Source organism: Micropterus salmoides, unplaced genomic scaffold (assembly GCF_014851395.1).
Source record: "Micropterus salmoides isolate LMB-PRFRI ecotype aquatic unplaced genomic scaffold, ASM1485139v1 Ms_hic_scaffold_9, whole genome shotgun sequence".
NCBI classification, from domain to species: domain Eukaryota; kingdom Metazoa; phylum Chordata; class Actinopteri; order Centrarchiformes; family Centrarchidae; genus Micropterus; species Micropterus salmoides.
Genome location: NW_024044681.1, coordinates 17,230,680 through 17,244,516, shown reverse-complemented (window position 1 = coordinate 17,244,516; position 13,837 = coordinate 17,230,680). Strand labels below are relative to the sequence as shown.

Genomic DNA, 13,837 nt, shown 5'->3' with positions numbered 1-13,837 from the left:
TACACACACCAAGCTCTTTCTACATGTCAGTCTATGTGTGTGTGTGTGTGTATTTGGTTACTGTGTGCACTCAAACTGTGATTTTCTCCTTGCGCCTGTAAAAACATATGGTGAGTCAGTGTGTAGGAGTTGAGCGCCAGTGTGTCTGTGGGAGGAGGAAGAGTGAATAGGTGGTGATGGAGAGGAGAGAGGATTCAGGTTGTACACCAATAGGTGGCACTCTACCCTTTTGTGATTGGCTACGGTGACCCAGACTAAGACGGTCTGAAAGCACATGCGTTTGCTTCAGAACGAAACAGGATGTTGGACGATAAACCTTTTTTTATCATTCATCATCTGGTTATTTCTGCCTGCTGGCTGCTCTTAGTGTAGGTGAATGAAAGAAGAGTGAGAGGAGAGTGTGACTGGGGGTGAGGGTGGAGGTTACACTCCTCTGGGTGGATGAATACAGAGTTACCAATGCAGGGGTTAGAGGCTCACTTTTCTTTAGGGCCAAATACATGCCTTTATGATGTTTTAGAAAAAAACGTGTGTATACAAGTATATATATACAGTAGCTGCATAAACATGAATGTCAACCAATACAGTGTCATAAACTGTAGTTTACTGTAGTGTAAATTTATAGAGTAGAACATATTGCCGCTGAATTTTAAAAATGTGTGTGTGCCTGACCAAAGTACATCCCTACCTTCCTTTCACGATATCTCATATCACATCATCACTATGATCATTGGGAGCTGTAAAGGAGTCATGTTTAGTGTACAACAACTTATGTGTGAAATGAGAATTATTGGCTTCAAATGTAACAAATGAAACTGGTTAGTTGAAACCATCGTGATCTGCATGAATACAGACTGTAATAATTATCTCGCAATGGTCTATTTGGATGAAAAAAGTTCCTCACGTCATATAATGAAAATGGTGGCAATAATAATAACATGTCCTGTTTGATGGGCTACAGAGATTGCATCATCACAGACTTAAAACAAAGACTGTGTCAAAATTCCACAATGAAAGGAGCCTCAAAGGCTATTGTAAAATACAGCATCTATCCGTTCACAGTGGCAGTTTTATACAAAGTGAAAGAGAGAAAAAATATATATTTATATATATATACATAATCTGGCTTTATTGAACATTGTAATATACAATCCTGTGGGAAATGTGAATATGGGTTCATTTATTAACAGGGGCTGAATATACAACTATTGTTTTTTGTTGCAATAAAAACAGGCCATCCTCATGACAATAATAACTAATACAGAGCAATGTGTACAAGGAGCAAATGTGGATGAACTAAACTGCTAAAATACAAAAGTTGTTTTCTGTCATTCAGACCAGTGCAAATGGTTGATGCAGTGCAGCTGATCATCAAGCAGGGTCCTAAAGTTGGAATACAAATAGCAACCTACAGAAATACTTAATCATATTCACAAAATATACACATAAATTAACAATGTAGAGCATTCGTTGTCTTCTAAATTGTCCCCACAATTTCTGGCCAAATGACAGTGTAGAAAAAAAAAAAAAAGGCTTTAACTGGCTAAATGAAAGACTCAATAAAGCCCATGCTTCTGAAAAGAACAAAATGACAAAAGGGCAGTTTATGGCCGCAGACACCATAGCAATAGAATTCTATATTCTATGGAATTCACAACCTTCTACATTCAACAACCCTAACAAGCACAATAAGGATTGGAGGTCATGCAAGTGCGGTTCTCAATGTGGTGCGATGGAACTGAGCTAGTGTCTAGGCTGGGATCAGAGGGCAGATCTATTGGGTCACTGATAAAAGCAAATAAGCTCAATCGTATAAAAAAACACGCACACATGCGCACACACATCCATATATGCCCTCTCACTTATTTCTGTTTGACTATTCGAGTATATTCTGCAGAAACACACCGTCACCGCTGGAGATGCTAGGTCGCTGGTTTTGTGAGGCTCCATTGGGGTGGAGCCAGCAGTTCTGTAGCAGTCTGAGGTCAGGTTTTGCCACAATGGAGCCTGACATACAGAGCAGTTGGGGCTGAAGTGCACTGTCTCATCAGCCTCTGCCTCAAAGACAGAGGGTCGGAGGGTGATGAATGAAGTAGAGGACAAGGGAGGATACAAAGACATTTCATACAGTGTGACAACACTGTTCTTTTAGTCCTTTGGTGTAGATGTGAAAGAACAAAAAACATGCAGAAACAGGCCTGAAAATTAACAAATCATTTGCACTTCATAATTGACAAGATTAGGCCACAGTTACATGTCAGTTCAATTTCACCTGACCAAAGATTTAAAGTACACTCGTAAGTACAAACCTAGCAAATCAGATTTTCATGCCGGAGACAGGAGTTTGCAAGTCCTGTCACAGACTTGCAATTAAGGTTTGCCTTTTTATGTTTTAGTAGCCTGACCCTAAACATACCTTAGCCATCATAGTTGCCATGTGCAGATATCGTAGAAAGTGATTTCAAATCCTTGGCGCTGGATGTAATCCGAGGTTTTGCAGAATTGTCCAGTGTTAATGTTCTTATCTGGCGATAGAGTTGCTTGTTTGCAACCAGTTCATGACAGCTTTGCAACTTCATAATATGATTTTACGCAATGGATCCCAACCTTGGGGGTCCAACAACAGTCTATATTGCATTTTTTATTGCATTGCATATTTTTGTTCTTTATTCTTGAACTATATTTATGATGCAAAGTTTTAATCATGCATTATTTATTTATTATATCGGCGTTGTTGAACTAAGCTCTACCATGCTGGTTTGTTTAACAAATCAAAGTGCTCATAAGAAATATACACACAATTCTAACAAATGAAGAGTTCCCTTACCAACTGGAATAAAAATAATCATAACACAATATTACAGAATATAGAACCAGGCAATAACGATACTTCTTGTTCTGTACCTTCTATAGATAGGGCCTTTAGCAAGTGCGAGACTGAATAAGAACACAGGGGCAATTTACACTTAATTTACACAGCTTTTTTAACATAAAGCTTATGGGAGAATTTTCATCAACCAGAGGAAATGCGAGAGTTTTCAAGACCACTATAATCTTTTGGTGCAGTGAGCACTTTTTTAAATTTTATTTCAAAAGGTGCCTGTGTTGATAAGAGACACCTTTAATGAGAACATCCTCGTGGATGATGAATGTCACAAGGAAGCAATACACACATCAGCTTATATTTAGACACCACATGGCTTTAACATGTTTCCCGCTCTACTTAATTGGAAACGGTGTATAATCATATGCAAATCCATACAAGTGGATTATTAATGAATGTTTTGGCATTTTCATATAATTGATGATGATAGGTTTAGGTTTCTATTTTTCACTGCTTTTTTAAAAGTGAAAACCAGAAACCAGAGCTGTCATCTCAAGAAATAATTGGCAACGAGTGAAGGAATCCTTTAACTTCAATTAAAATGACTACAATGAAAAGAAACAATAAAAAAAAAGAAAATGATAATGTAAGTCAACAAAGGCCTAAATCTTCTCTGCGGAAAGATGGGTTGTTGCCAGGATACATTAAAAAAACATACACTTAACTGTATGGGATGGTAGCGAGTTTATGTGCAGTAGTGTGTTTACTGCATGTTTTCTTTCTTTTTTTAATGAATGTCTGACGTAAGACTCAAACTTTCCATTCATTGTGTTTACATTCATTGTTGCACTGAAGTGTCTTGCATGTCATACATTTTGCAGCTAAGACTAATTCCTCTGGCTTACATTAAATGTCTGGCAAACTTAAAATTGAACATTTGTTCTCCCAACACATTTGCAGAGACCTCTGTTCCTGTGGGCAGGTACTGTGTGTTACTGTGATCACAGCTTTGGATTGTAACAAGTAATATTATGCTAGTCATTAATTCATGCACTGATGTTTCAATTTGTTTTTCTGTCCATAGGAAATCTAGGGCATACAATCCTGTCATTGTGAAAATCATGGAAAACATAAAGTGAGTGGCATGTGTGCATGTTTTAGTGTCTGTATTCTTTTTATATTTGTATGTGCACATTTCTACTTCTGCATGTGCATGTGCCGGTGAATATTCAACCAGGCCAATGTATGTGCGGAACGCAGCATAAAAATCCTTTGAAGATTTTGCTTCACATCCTCTGTACTGCATCAGCACAGGGAAAATAAGCCAAAGAACCAAAAAATGTTGTTGCAAATGAGTGTCGTGGGTCAAAAAAATAAAGAGCGGAAAGACGAGCTGGGGGTGAGAGAGTTCCTGTGAGTCAGTCAGTCACACTAGATCCAGTCAGGGCAACGGGTACACTCATTCCCTCGAGTGTGTTCTAAATATCAGGGTAGGGAATGTGTCATTTCAAACACACATGCAAAATCCCTCTCATGTGTGGAAATACATGTATGTTGCGCGCATACAGAAATAAATATATATAATATATAATATAACATACAAGTAGCGGCTCTGCCTCTGGCTCTGCAGCCTAGCTAGCTTAGCTGTAACATCTTGCCCCATCCACACGGGCAGGGGATACAGGACAGACACTGAAAAAGTGTCCTAATGTGTAACTTTTTTTTTTATATTGGGGAAGAGAAATATAGAAATGAGAGAGACAGAGAGAGATGTAGTACCTGTTTGAAATGGTTCCAGAGCCTGGGGCCCACAGGCAGTGAGCTCCTGGGCCGAGTTGGCAATAGGAGCTGGTTCATCTGCTCTTAAAACCCTCACTTTCCACGGGAGTACTTAAAAATAAATACAATGCATTGAGGCAGCATAAGAGAGTGCTTGGCAAACGTCTGTCATCTATTTATTGTGTTCATATATATGTGTGTGCGTGTGTGTGTCCGTGCAGGTGTATGAAAGTGTGATTTCCAGGAAGACAAACTCTTAGACTCTTAGGCTTAGACGGTATCCCTGTAAGACAGAAAGAAGAGAAAGAAAGATAGCATTAGTGAAAAGCTGTGGCAGCTGGGTACAAGTGCGTGTGTGTGCTAAGGAGAAACCTGGTATGCTGCCCAAAGTAAATAAAGGTTTTCTCTTCAAATTATGGATTTTAAATTTGATCATATTCAAACATCCAGATATATGCATACACACCTACACACACACCTACTCCATTCCACATCTGTCCACATCTGCCTCCACACAAGCACAAATGCACATTGGTATGATGTAACATTCTCTGGCTCAGTCTTGCTGTGAAGGTTGGCATCGATTTCGGGCTGAATTTAAAATTTGAATTTATTCAGTCCCTCACTGCCAATGTTGTTCACAAAGACCTTGTGAAACTCGTCTGGGAACCTCTGCCAGGTAGTTCACACCTCCACCTCCTCCGCCTGATGTGTTAAAGCAGGAGACACTTTTGACAGCACGGAGAGCCATTTTCAGCAACTTTCATGGCTGCTGGCAAAAAAATAAAAAAATAAAAGCCAGCATCTGTGTGTTTTTGGTTGGTGGGTAGGTGGAGGTCGAGTAGGTACTATGTCCATGTGCTTTAAACTAACAAAATTAAATTGATTTACTAGTTAAAACAATTTTTTTTCAATTCCTCTGTGCAGTATTCAAATGTGTGTGTGTGGCTGTGTGCACTGACATTGAATTTTGGTTTAAACTCATGGTTTACTTTATGTTCCAGCCCAACAATCTTGCACTGCGCAATCTCACTAACTGGTATTCAAATGAAGCATTTAACACGTGTACATATGTATGTTTTTGATTGTAGGATGGTGTGAATACTTCAGGTAGCCTGGCCTAATCTAAGCTCATCTTTACCTGTGACAGACTTTCAAATAGTAATAACTAATACTTTTAATACTCATAATAGAGTCAAGTGTGATTTAAAAACAGTGAGTAAGCTTCAGTGTCTTGCTCTGGGGTACACTGACAGGTCACGAAACCACTGACAGACTCATATTGGCGTGTTGTGACATGTTGATGATTTCTCATTCTCTTTAGACTGCCCTGCTACATTAAGTAATAGGGCTTTAACGTTCTGAAACCGAGACCGAAACCGCGACCCAAAAGTCCACAGTCTCATCTCGCGGCTGGTGGGGCGGTAGCGGTTTACATCCTATTTGTATTGACAGTAGATTATTGTAGGTTATTGTCCACCTTATTTTATTTACTACTTAAATCTGCTCCTCTTCTCTTCTCCCCACACTCACACACGCACACACACCTAGCCTGCACCTCTGGTCTCTGATGGCAAACACACCGGCTTGCTCCACCTCTTTCTATCTCTCTTTCTCTCTGTTTGTGTCTCTTCTGCCTTTCTCCATCAGCAGTACGTTTCATAAAGTCGCCGTGTTTATTAAACTCACCCACGATTCAGTTTTCAAGAACGGATCAAAACCGAAACTCATGTTAGTGAGGGACATCAGGAGTGGTGCTTTCACTGACGCTAAGTAATGTAAAATTTCCACCATTTTAGTTAATAAAATACCAGATAACATCTCTCTCTGTAAAGTATAGGTCGAAAACACTACATTTAGTGCAAGCTGTAGGCCTATATTGTAAATTACACCTTCGACCAATTTTATTGTCTTCCAACTGGGTGTGTCCCATGATTATTTTCCATATTGTCCAGTCATGAATGAGTGATCATGCCTGCAACTTCGACTACTTTAATTAACCCAAGATGGAATATAATAATAATAATAATAATAATAATAATGACCTCCCCCCCCAAAAAACTGGGGGAAAAACAGAGGTATGAACCAAACCGTGGCTCAAAAATTGAGGTCTAAACCGAACCGTGGATTTGGTGAATCGTTACACCCCTATTACGTAAGTAAACAGATGGTCAATATTCATCTATACAGTCAGTAATGAAGACTGATATAAAAGACAAGTCCTACAGTGACAAGAGTCATCTTTGCTCTGAAATGCCTAGATGATCAATTCTGAGTAGATGAGTTATAGGGTCACCACTCTGCTTAGCTTGCTGGGCTGTTCCGTCTTATCAAGAGGAAGCAGCGCACAGGCCGTTAACCAAAGGAGGGAGAGATGGGGGGTGAGGGGGAGTACAGAGTCAGGGATGGGGTAGCAGAGAGAGGGAGAGAGTGTGTCTGAAAGAGTGACACTTTGATAAAGTGAGAAATCGAGAGAGCAATTGAGTGTGATGGATAGTTGGAGAGAGAGAGAAAGAGCATGTATATGTGAAGAGAAAGCCAGGGACAAAGAGTAGTTTTCTTGTGTGATAACAATTCTCAAATCTCTGTATAAGGATTTGTAAATTTTCACATTTCTACGCTCCAGTGCGTACACAGACATCCATGTAAACACAGGTAGATGAGTGAGAAAAGCATTCATGCAAGCACACACAAAGTAGGTGACAAAGGTGATGTAGCAATTCCCACGAGACTGCCGAGAGAAATATGATAGATAGGGGATCTCTGTTTACATCGGTCTTCTTCACTCCCTGTCTGAGTGGCCTGTAATTGAATGATCATTACACCAAAGTTATGGCTACGGTGGCGCAGTCGAAAAAAAATCAGATTTGAGTTGGAAACAGCATTTAGTGGTTTTGATTTATGAGCAATAATGGGAAGTTGTTTTTCAAGCCTGGCACTCTGATGGGCAATAAAGAGGAGCAGGGCTTATCACCTGCTGTACCCACTCTGACACACATGCACCAGTCAGCCTGCCAGCAAGCCAGCCAGCAACCAGTCAGCCAACCAGCTGGGGCCCCTCATGGAAGGAAGTGTTTTCAGCAAATTTGTTTCCTTCATGTCTCGTTCTGAATGGTGCTATTCATTAAAATAGCCTCCAGTCGGTAGGCACTGCTGCCATTGCACATTTATACACTTGTGCGCCTGTATCCTCACAGAAGTAGACACACACACACACACAATTCCAACTGCACACACACTCACACAAACAGAGTTTTCTTCTGGTCCAGCTCATCTTTGCAGGAGGGCCTTCTATCATAAAAGCAAAGCTACAAAGGGAGAAAAGGATCTGTTGCGTGCACTGCTATCTGCTTTCAGTTAGGGCCACTGGAGCTGTATATTTATTTCCCTGGAATGAAAGGACTGCCCGCTTTCATTTAATGGATGTTATATTTGGATTAAAGTGGATCTAACTCAGAATCAAGGGGTCACTAGTGTGGGTGGTGTTAATTGTGGCAGTGTGAAGCATTGTACAGTGGATTGTGATTCAGCTCTGGTCTATATCACTGAGCAGGACTGCTGTCATTTTCACCAGAGCTGTCTACAATGGGTCTGTTCAGGCTCACAGTTCATCATCATGACATGTTCCTAACCTGTAACTTTAAAAAGCTAGTCACTCATATGCATGTCCAATAGCCAGATCTCAAATTGGACTGCAATACATCTTGGGCTTGGGCCTGATGGCTTTGGTCAGTGTTGGGCAGTACTGTAATATCATTACTTTTCCCAGTAACTAGTAGTGTAACGGATTCCTTTTCTAAAACAGTAATATTAGGACAGTTACTAATCCAAGTAACGCTGCGTTACTGCGTTACTGAATGCACCATCGTTAACATGATTGCGCGAGTGTGCGGCAGCTCAGTATTGTTGTTCATGTCGGCAAATACCCAAAAACTAAAGGAAGAATGGAGAATGAGGGAGACAGGGAGAGAGGTGTTCTTTCCACAGCTGTAAGTAGCTACTGCCATTATTGTGTCACAGTCTAAGATGCAAAGAACATTGTTGTCTACTGTAAACTTTGTGCGACCAGCAAAAAGCTTTCAACCGCAAATTCTACATTTAATTTATTGAAGCATCTGCTGAAGCAGCAGCAAACAGCAACGTGAAACTTACAGAAAGAAACTCCGTCTGCTACTGTCACTGATACTTGGTCTCGTCGGGAGAGAGTGGCCTTAACGTAATGTTCTACACCCTCTATTTCAACATATCAAACTTACCAAAAAAACAGCTGGAAGGTGATGGTGTTACTGTTTGCATCTGTGCTGGTGCTACAGCGCTGCCTCCTGCATGGGCAACTATTTATCTTAACAACACAAAGCAACAGTTGTTTAAATATGACTTAGGTTCATAGGTTCACCACGCGGCCATTTTATACTAATTAACTTGCGTCCTCCACATAGTATTTTAGGTTTCTTCTGAGACAGAGGATGTCTCTTAGATATTAAACTGGAGCAGGCCAACTGATCTGTCACTTAACATCATAATGCGCAGAGCCCAACACAACAGTAGATCTACGGTATTGGCCTAATTTTGGTTCACGCAGTCTTATCGTTGTGTTAGCTGTAGTAAGAGATGCACCGATTACATTTTTCCTGGCTGATTCTACTTACTGATTGTTTATAGGAAAGAATACATTATCCTATTTCTAATCTCACCATTTTAATTCTACTTTATTCTCCACCTTATTTTTTCATTTAATCACAAACTAAAGTAATCTGCTCACCTTGATTTTTTCGTCAGACACACATGCACCTACACCTCTCTCTGCTCTGACTTTATTTATCAGCAGTTTTATAAAAGATAACTCACGTTTGGTATTTTTTCACCCACGATTCTGTTTTCACAGTAGGAGATTAGCTCCGTGTGGAGGAGGCCTGTTGTTAATTACCGATAGACACCACCGTGATATGAATGACACCAGCACCAACAGGTGTGTTCACTGTTGCTTTACCTGGTCCGTGCATTAAAATATCCATTGTTATCTTCTAACGTGATACAAGAACGCGTCTCTTTCAGTGTGTTTCTCTTCAGGTGTAAATAATGAGCGTTGCGTCTTCTTCACTCTAGTGAATAACTTCCAGACACCTAAGACATGTTTTAGCATGTGTGTGTGTGTGTGTGTGTGGCTGTGACATGAGGTTACTGTCTGTGCTACTGTGCACACATGTGAAACACGGCGCAGTGCAGCGTGTTTGTAACGTTCAATGTGACAGGCAGAAAATTGGCTATTTGATGCTGCTCTGCACCGGTCACTGGTCATCGCTGATTAAGCTGAAAACCAGCATATATCAGTCCCCAGCCAATCAATCAGTGCATCTCTAGCTGTAGAAGGTGACTTACTATTAAACAAGCTACCAAACAAGCTAGGTAATGTTATAATAACATAGTGGGCTCAAAAAGATCGGTTATCATATTTTTTGTCACGATTCATTTATTAATGACTCAGCATCATCTGTATTAAAGAGAAATTAATCAGTTCATCTGATGTTAAAAGTGGAAAAAACAGCCCTGACTGCCTACTTAACATTAGGCTCCAGCAGTTCCACAAATACTGAAGGATTCAAACTTGTTTTCTCCCACCGGACTCTTGTGAGGTAAAGAGGGAAAGCAGGCAGTGGACCAAACCACTGTAAGGCAACAGAGGGGGGACTCAAAATGTTTCTAAACTTAAAACGCACTTTTATTACCCTGTTTGTGTTTGAAAGTTTTACTACTTACATAATTAGGAGGGGGGGGCTGACCCCCCGACCCCCCTGATTTCCGCCTATGGCCTCCTGGGGACAGCTTGGATGCTAATGCCTGTGTTGCTAGCATTTCATAGGAAGACTGCAGAGAAGTGTGGTAGTGGTGGAGCAGCACTGCCTCCTACTGCTGCCACAGTGGATAATGCTAGCACTACCAGCCTGGGCACAAAAAGAAGTTGGCTTCTTGTCAGCAACTGCAAGGGATAATGGTCCTTTTCACAAATGTCCAGGATTAAAAATGAAGTAATGGCCACTGAATCAAAACTCATCCAGGAGTTGGACTTTGACGACTTAACCAAGGACTTCTATTCAAAAAAGGCCAGGTTTGTTGTTGGTGCTTGTATTTAAATTATGATCTCCTAAAGCTGTACACAGCATGTATAGAACAAAACAGACCTAAAATGGCAGTAATTTAACATGTCAAAATAACCAATATAACTTCAAAGTAATACATGTTGGGTGGTTTTATGTTGCCCTGTGCTATTCTTCTATGTGTCCTTGGGGAGAGCACATGTAGTGCGTGTGTAATATTTGCCTGTGTAGGTAAGGACCATGGTCATGATAGTCTGTCCACGGTTTTAAGACCACTGGAATTTTCACTTATCAGCCCTGAGGTACTATATGTCGTATCACCTCCCATTTCCGTTCATCACACTGACTCACTGCTCAGTCATAGTCTTGGATGTACAGTATGGGGAGACATTCCTGTGGATACATATGCATATACATATATACAGAAACACATGTGTAAAGTATACTACATGTTCTTTCTAATTCCTGTTCAGGTCCTTATGACAACCACTCTGCTGCTTTCCATCAAGAAGTTTGTCAGGATTCACGCTTACAGTCTCTATCAATTAATAGAAGCAGTTAAGAGAGTGTCACTAAGAGGGTTAGTCACACAGAGCTATCCCAATGCCTGCCAACACTGTCATGTCATCTGACTTGTCTAAGCTCAAGCCTCAGGGTTTTTCCCGTTTTAGAGAAAGAGCAAGGCAAGGAATGAAAGGAGCTGAACCCACACAGTTGAAAAGCCCCAGAGTCAGAAGTGGTGAAGCGCATCGATACTGTGCATATAAACGCACAACCAAGCATCTGTTTAGAGCATATGGTTGGGACAAATCAAACACACAAACTTGCATGCACACATGCATCATAAACAGAGCGTTCTCCTTCAACCAGCCTAAACCTCAGGATTCTGTCAAAGTGTCAAACCCTACCGGATCTGTAGAGGTGATATATGAGAGCAACATACATCTCTTGATTTCATCAAAACACTGCAGCATAATTCCATCTGTTGACAGACATGCCATGAAGACTGCTGTGTCTATTTACCACCCATAGCAAGTGTGAGTCATATACCCTATATGTTTCAGTTTATCACATGCATTTGAAAAACAACACATGTGAAAATGACATTAATGTGCCTCTAAGCCTTCACAATAACCCTTGACTGATTACGGTGGTTTTTAGGTCTGTAGTACATGCAGTCTGTTATTGGTCCAAGCTGTTATGTTCAGTTCAGTACAAAACTAGTCAAAAAAGCACTGTACATATGGTTAATAGCTCAGCAGCTTTATGGCTGAGTTATTGTTTCTGTGACTTTTATGGTCTACGCTTTAAGGAGGAAATTTGGTACTGTGGATCACATCTGAGCTGACAACAGCGGAGGGGAGCCCTATTGCCAAAAGATAATGATTTGAAAATTTGTTGATGAAAGTTTTGTGGACGTGTAGGCCTCCTGAACACCTCTACATTCAGTACAAAGCGCAGCTGTGCCTTAGTACAGCCTAACAGACAGACAGCATGGCTGTGTTGCAATCTATGTCTGGCAAATGCCCCCTAAATTATAAAAATATTTTTTCTAAAGCTACTCTTATACACACAATTAAGTGTGTATTGTCTTGCCATCATTAGGCTATAATTCACTGTGCATGGACAGCAGACACCTGCAGGTTAAGGGTAACGAAGCCCATTGGCACCATACAGTACTAGACGCACTGGAAAACACTGAATGACAAATATAGAGCCTGCTCGAGTTGCCTAGTGGTCTTGTATTGCAATTACAACTACTGTATATAGTCAGTGATTATCCTACAACTCTGCTGACACATTTGAAAAAGCCATATGGTAAATAATTAGAGCTGAAAGTTTAAGAGCTTTGTGTGGCTGTTGAATAATAAATGGCTCTTAGGCTGGAAAATACAGATACAAAAACAAACACAGACTGGAGACAGATACATACTGTACATTCCAGTGCTTTCAGTGGGCTGGTACTCCCCAGTACAGAGTAACGGCACTATTACATTTTACTTGTTGGCGTACCTTGACTTTTTCTTGCGCACAATCTGCCAATCGGTTGCAGAGCTGGGCAACCCAATACTGCTCACTAGTAAGCGGATGTAAAAGCGGTCAATGTTTACAACTTTGATGAGGGGATGAAGTGGCACTATTCTTCTGGTCACAAAAAGAAAGAAAAACACACCATGAAAATTAATTGTGGAACACCAATCAGGTACACTTGTGGTCTCTCCTCTACAAGTCTGATGTCAGCAAATAACAGTAACGTTTAGTTGATGTGCTAGCTTGCAGGGCATCTCTAGTCTGTCTGTCTTGCTAACATTAGCTGGGCAGCGCATCTCTTCTGTCTGTGTCTTGCTTTTGGGCCTGACAAAAGTGAGAGTGAAATACAACTATTTATTATGTTTGATGAACGCCAGTGGGCAACAGTGTTTAGAAACTGCAACTCGGAAAAAAATAACTGCGTCACGCATCAACATTCGTTCATATAGGCATGCACAAAATGAAACTTCATAACAGCAACCTCTGTGCAGACCATTCCAGACAATACGTGGACGCGATGGCGCTCCTCACAGGTGCAATATCATTTTAAAGCAAGACAATGATTATCTAGTCTCTCAGTTGAATTTTTGTTGTAACTTTGGACTGATTAGCTGGGCATATGGGCAACACATCTCTCAGCAAATATTAACCATCAAGTATTCAGCCAAATAGTATTTTTCATATGAGAATGTTTAAAAGATAATCTGCCTGAATGGGTCTGATGCAGCTGATAAAATTAATAATAGTATTATTATCTATAATTAACAGGTGCTGGATCTGGATCAAGCACAGACCCAGTTGAGTTTATATTCACTTATTCTGTTCACTAAATATTATTTGTTTATACCTTATTCTGTTCTGTATAGGTCTACTTACACCAACAGATGGAGCAAACTGTGTTAAAGGAGGGAGGATTTTAGTGGGACCACTGTGTGAGGTGCTAGTCTAGATAATGTTGTCCTCCTAGATCTATCTATCTATCTATCTATCTATCTATCTATCTATCTATCTATCTATCTAATCTCTCTCTCTCTGTGCAATCCAACACACAGTATGTGATGTGTCCTTTCTTGCCCAGAGTACTTGTTATATAAACACTGATTGCCTA

The 13,837-nt window shown here is 40.4% G+C and overlaps 1 protein-coding gene across 1 annotated transcript in view; it reads right to left on the bottom strand.

The window, feature by feature from the left end:
* Positions 1–1,114: 1,114 nt before the first annotated feature.
* Positions 1,115–13,837, bottom strand: part of gabra6b (gamma-aminobutyric acid type A receptor subunit alpha6b) — a 37,189-nt gene continuing 24,466 nt past the window's right edge. The window contains exon 10 of the mRNA XM_038709292.1: positions 1,115–4,886. Within this exon, the coding sequence (XP_038565220.1) occupies positions 4,874–4,886 (13 nt within the window). The 3' untranslated portion in view covers positions 1,115–4,873. The remainder of the gene's footprint in view (positions 4,887–13,837) is intronic.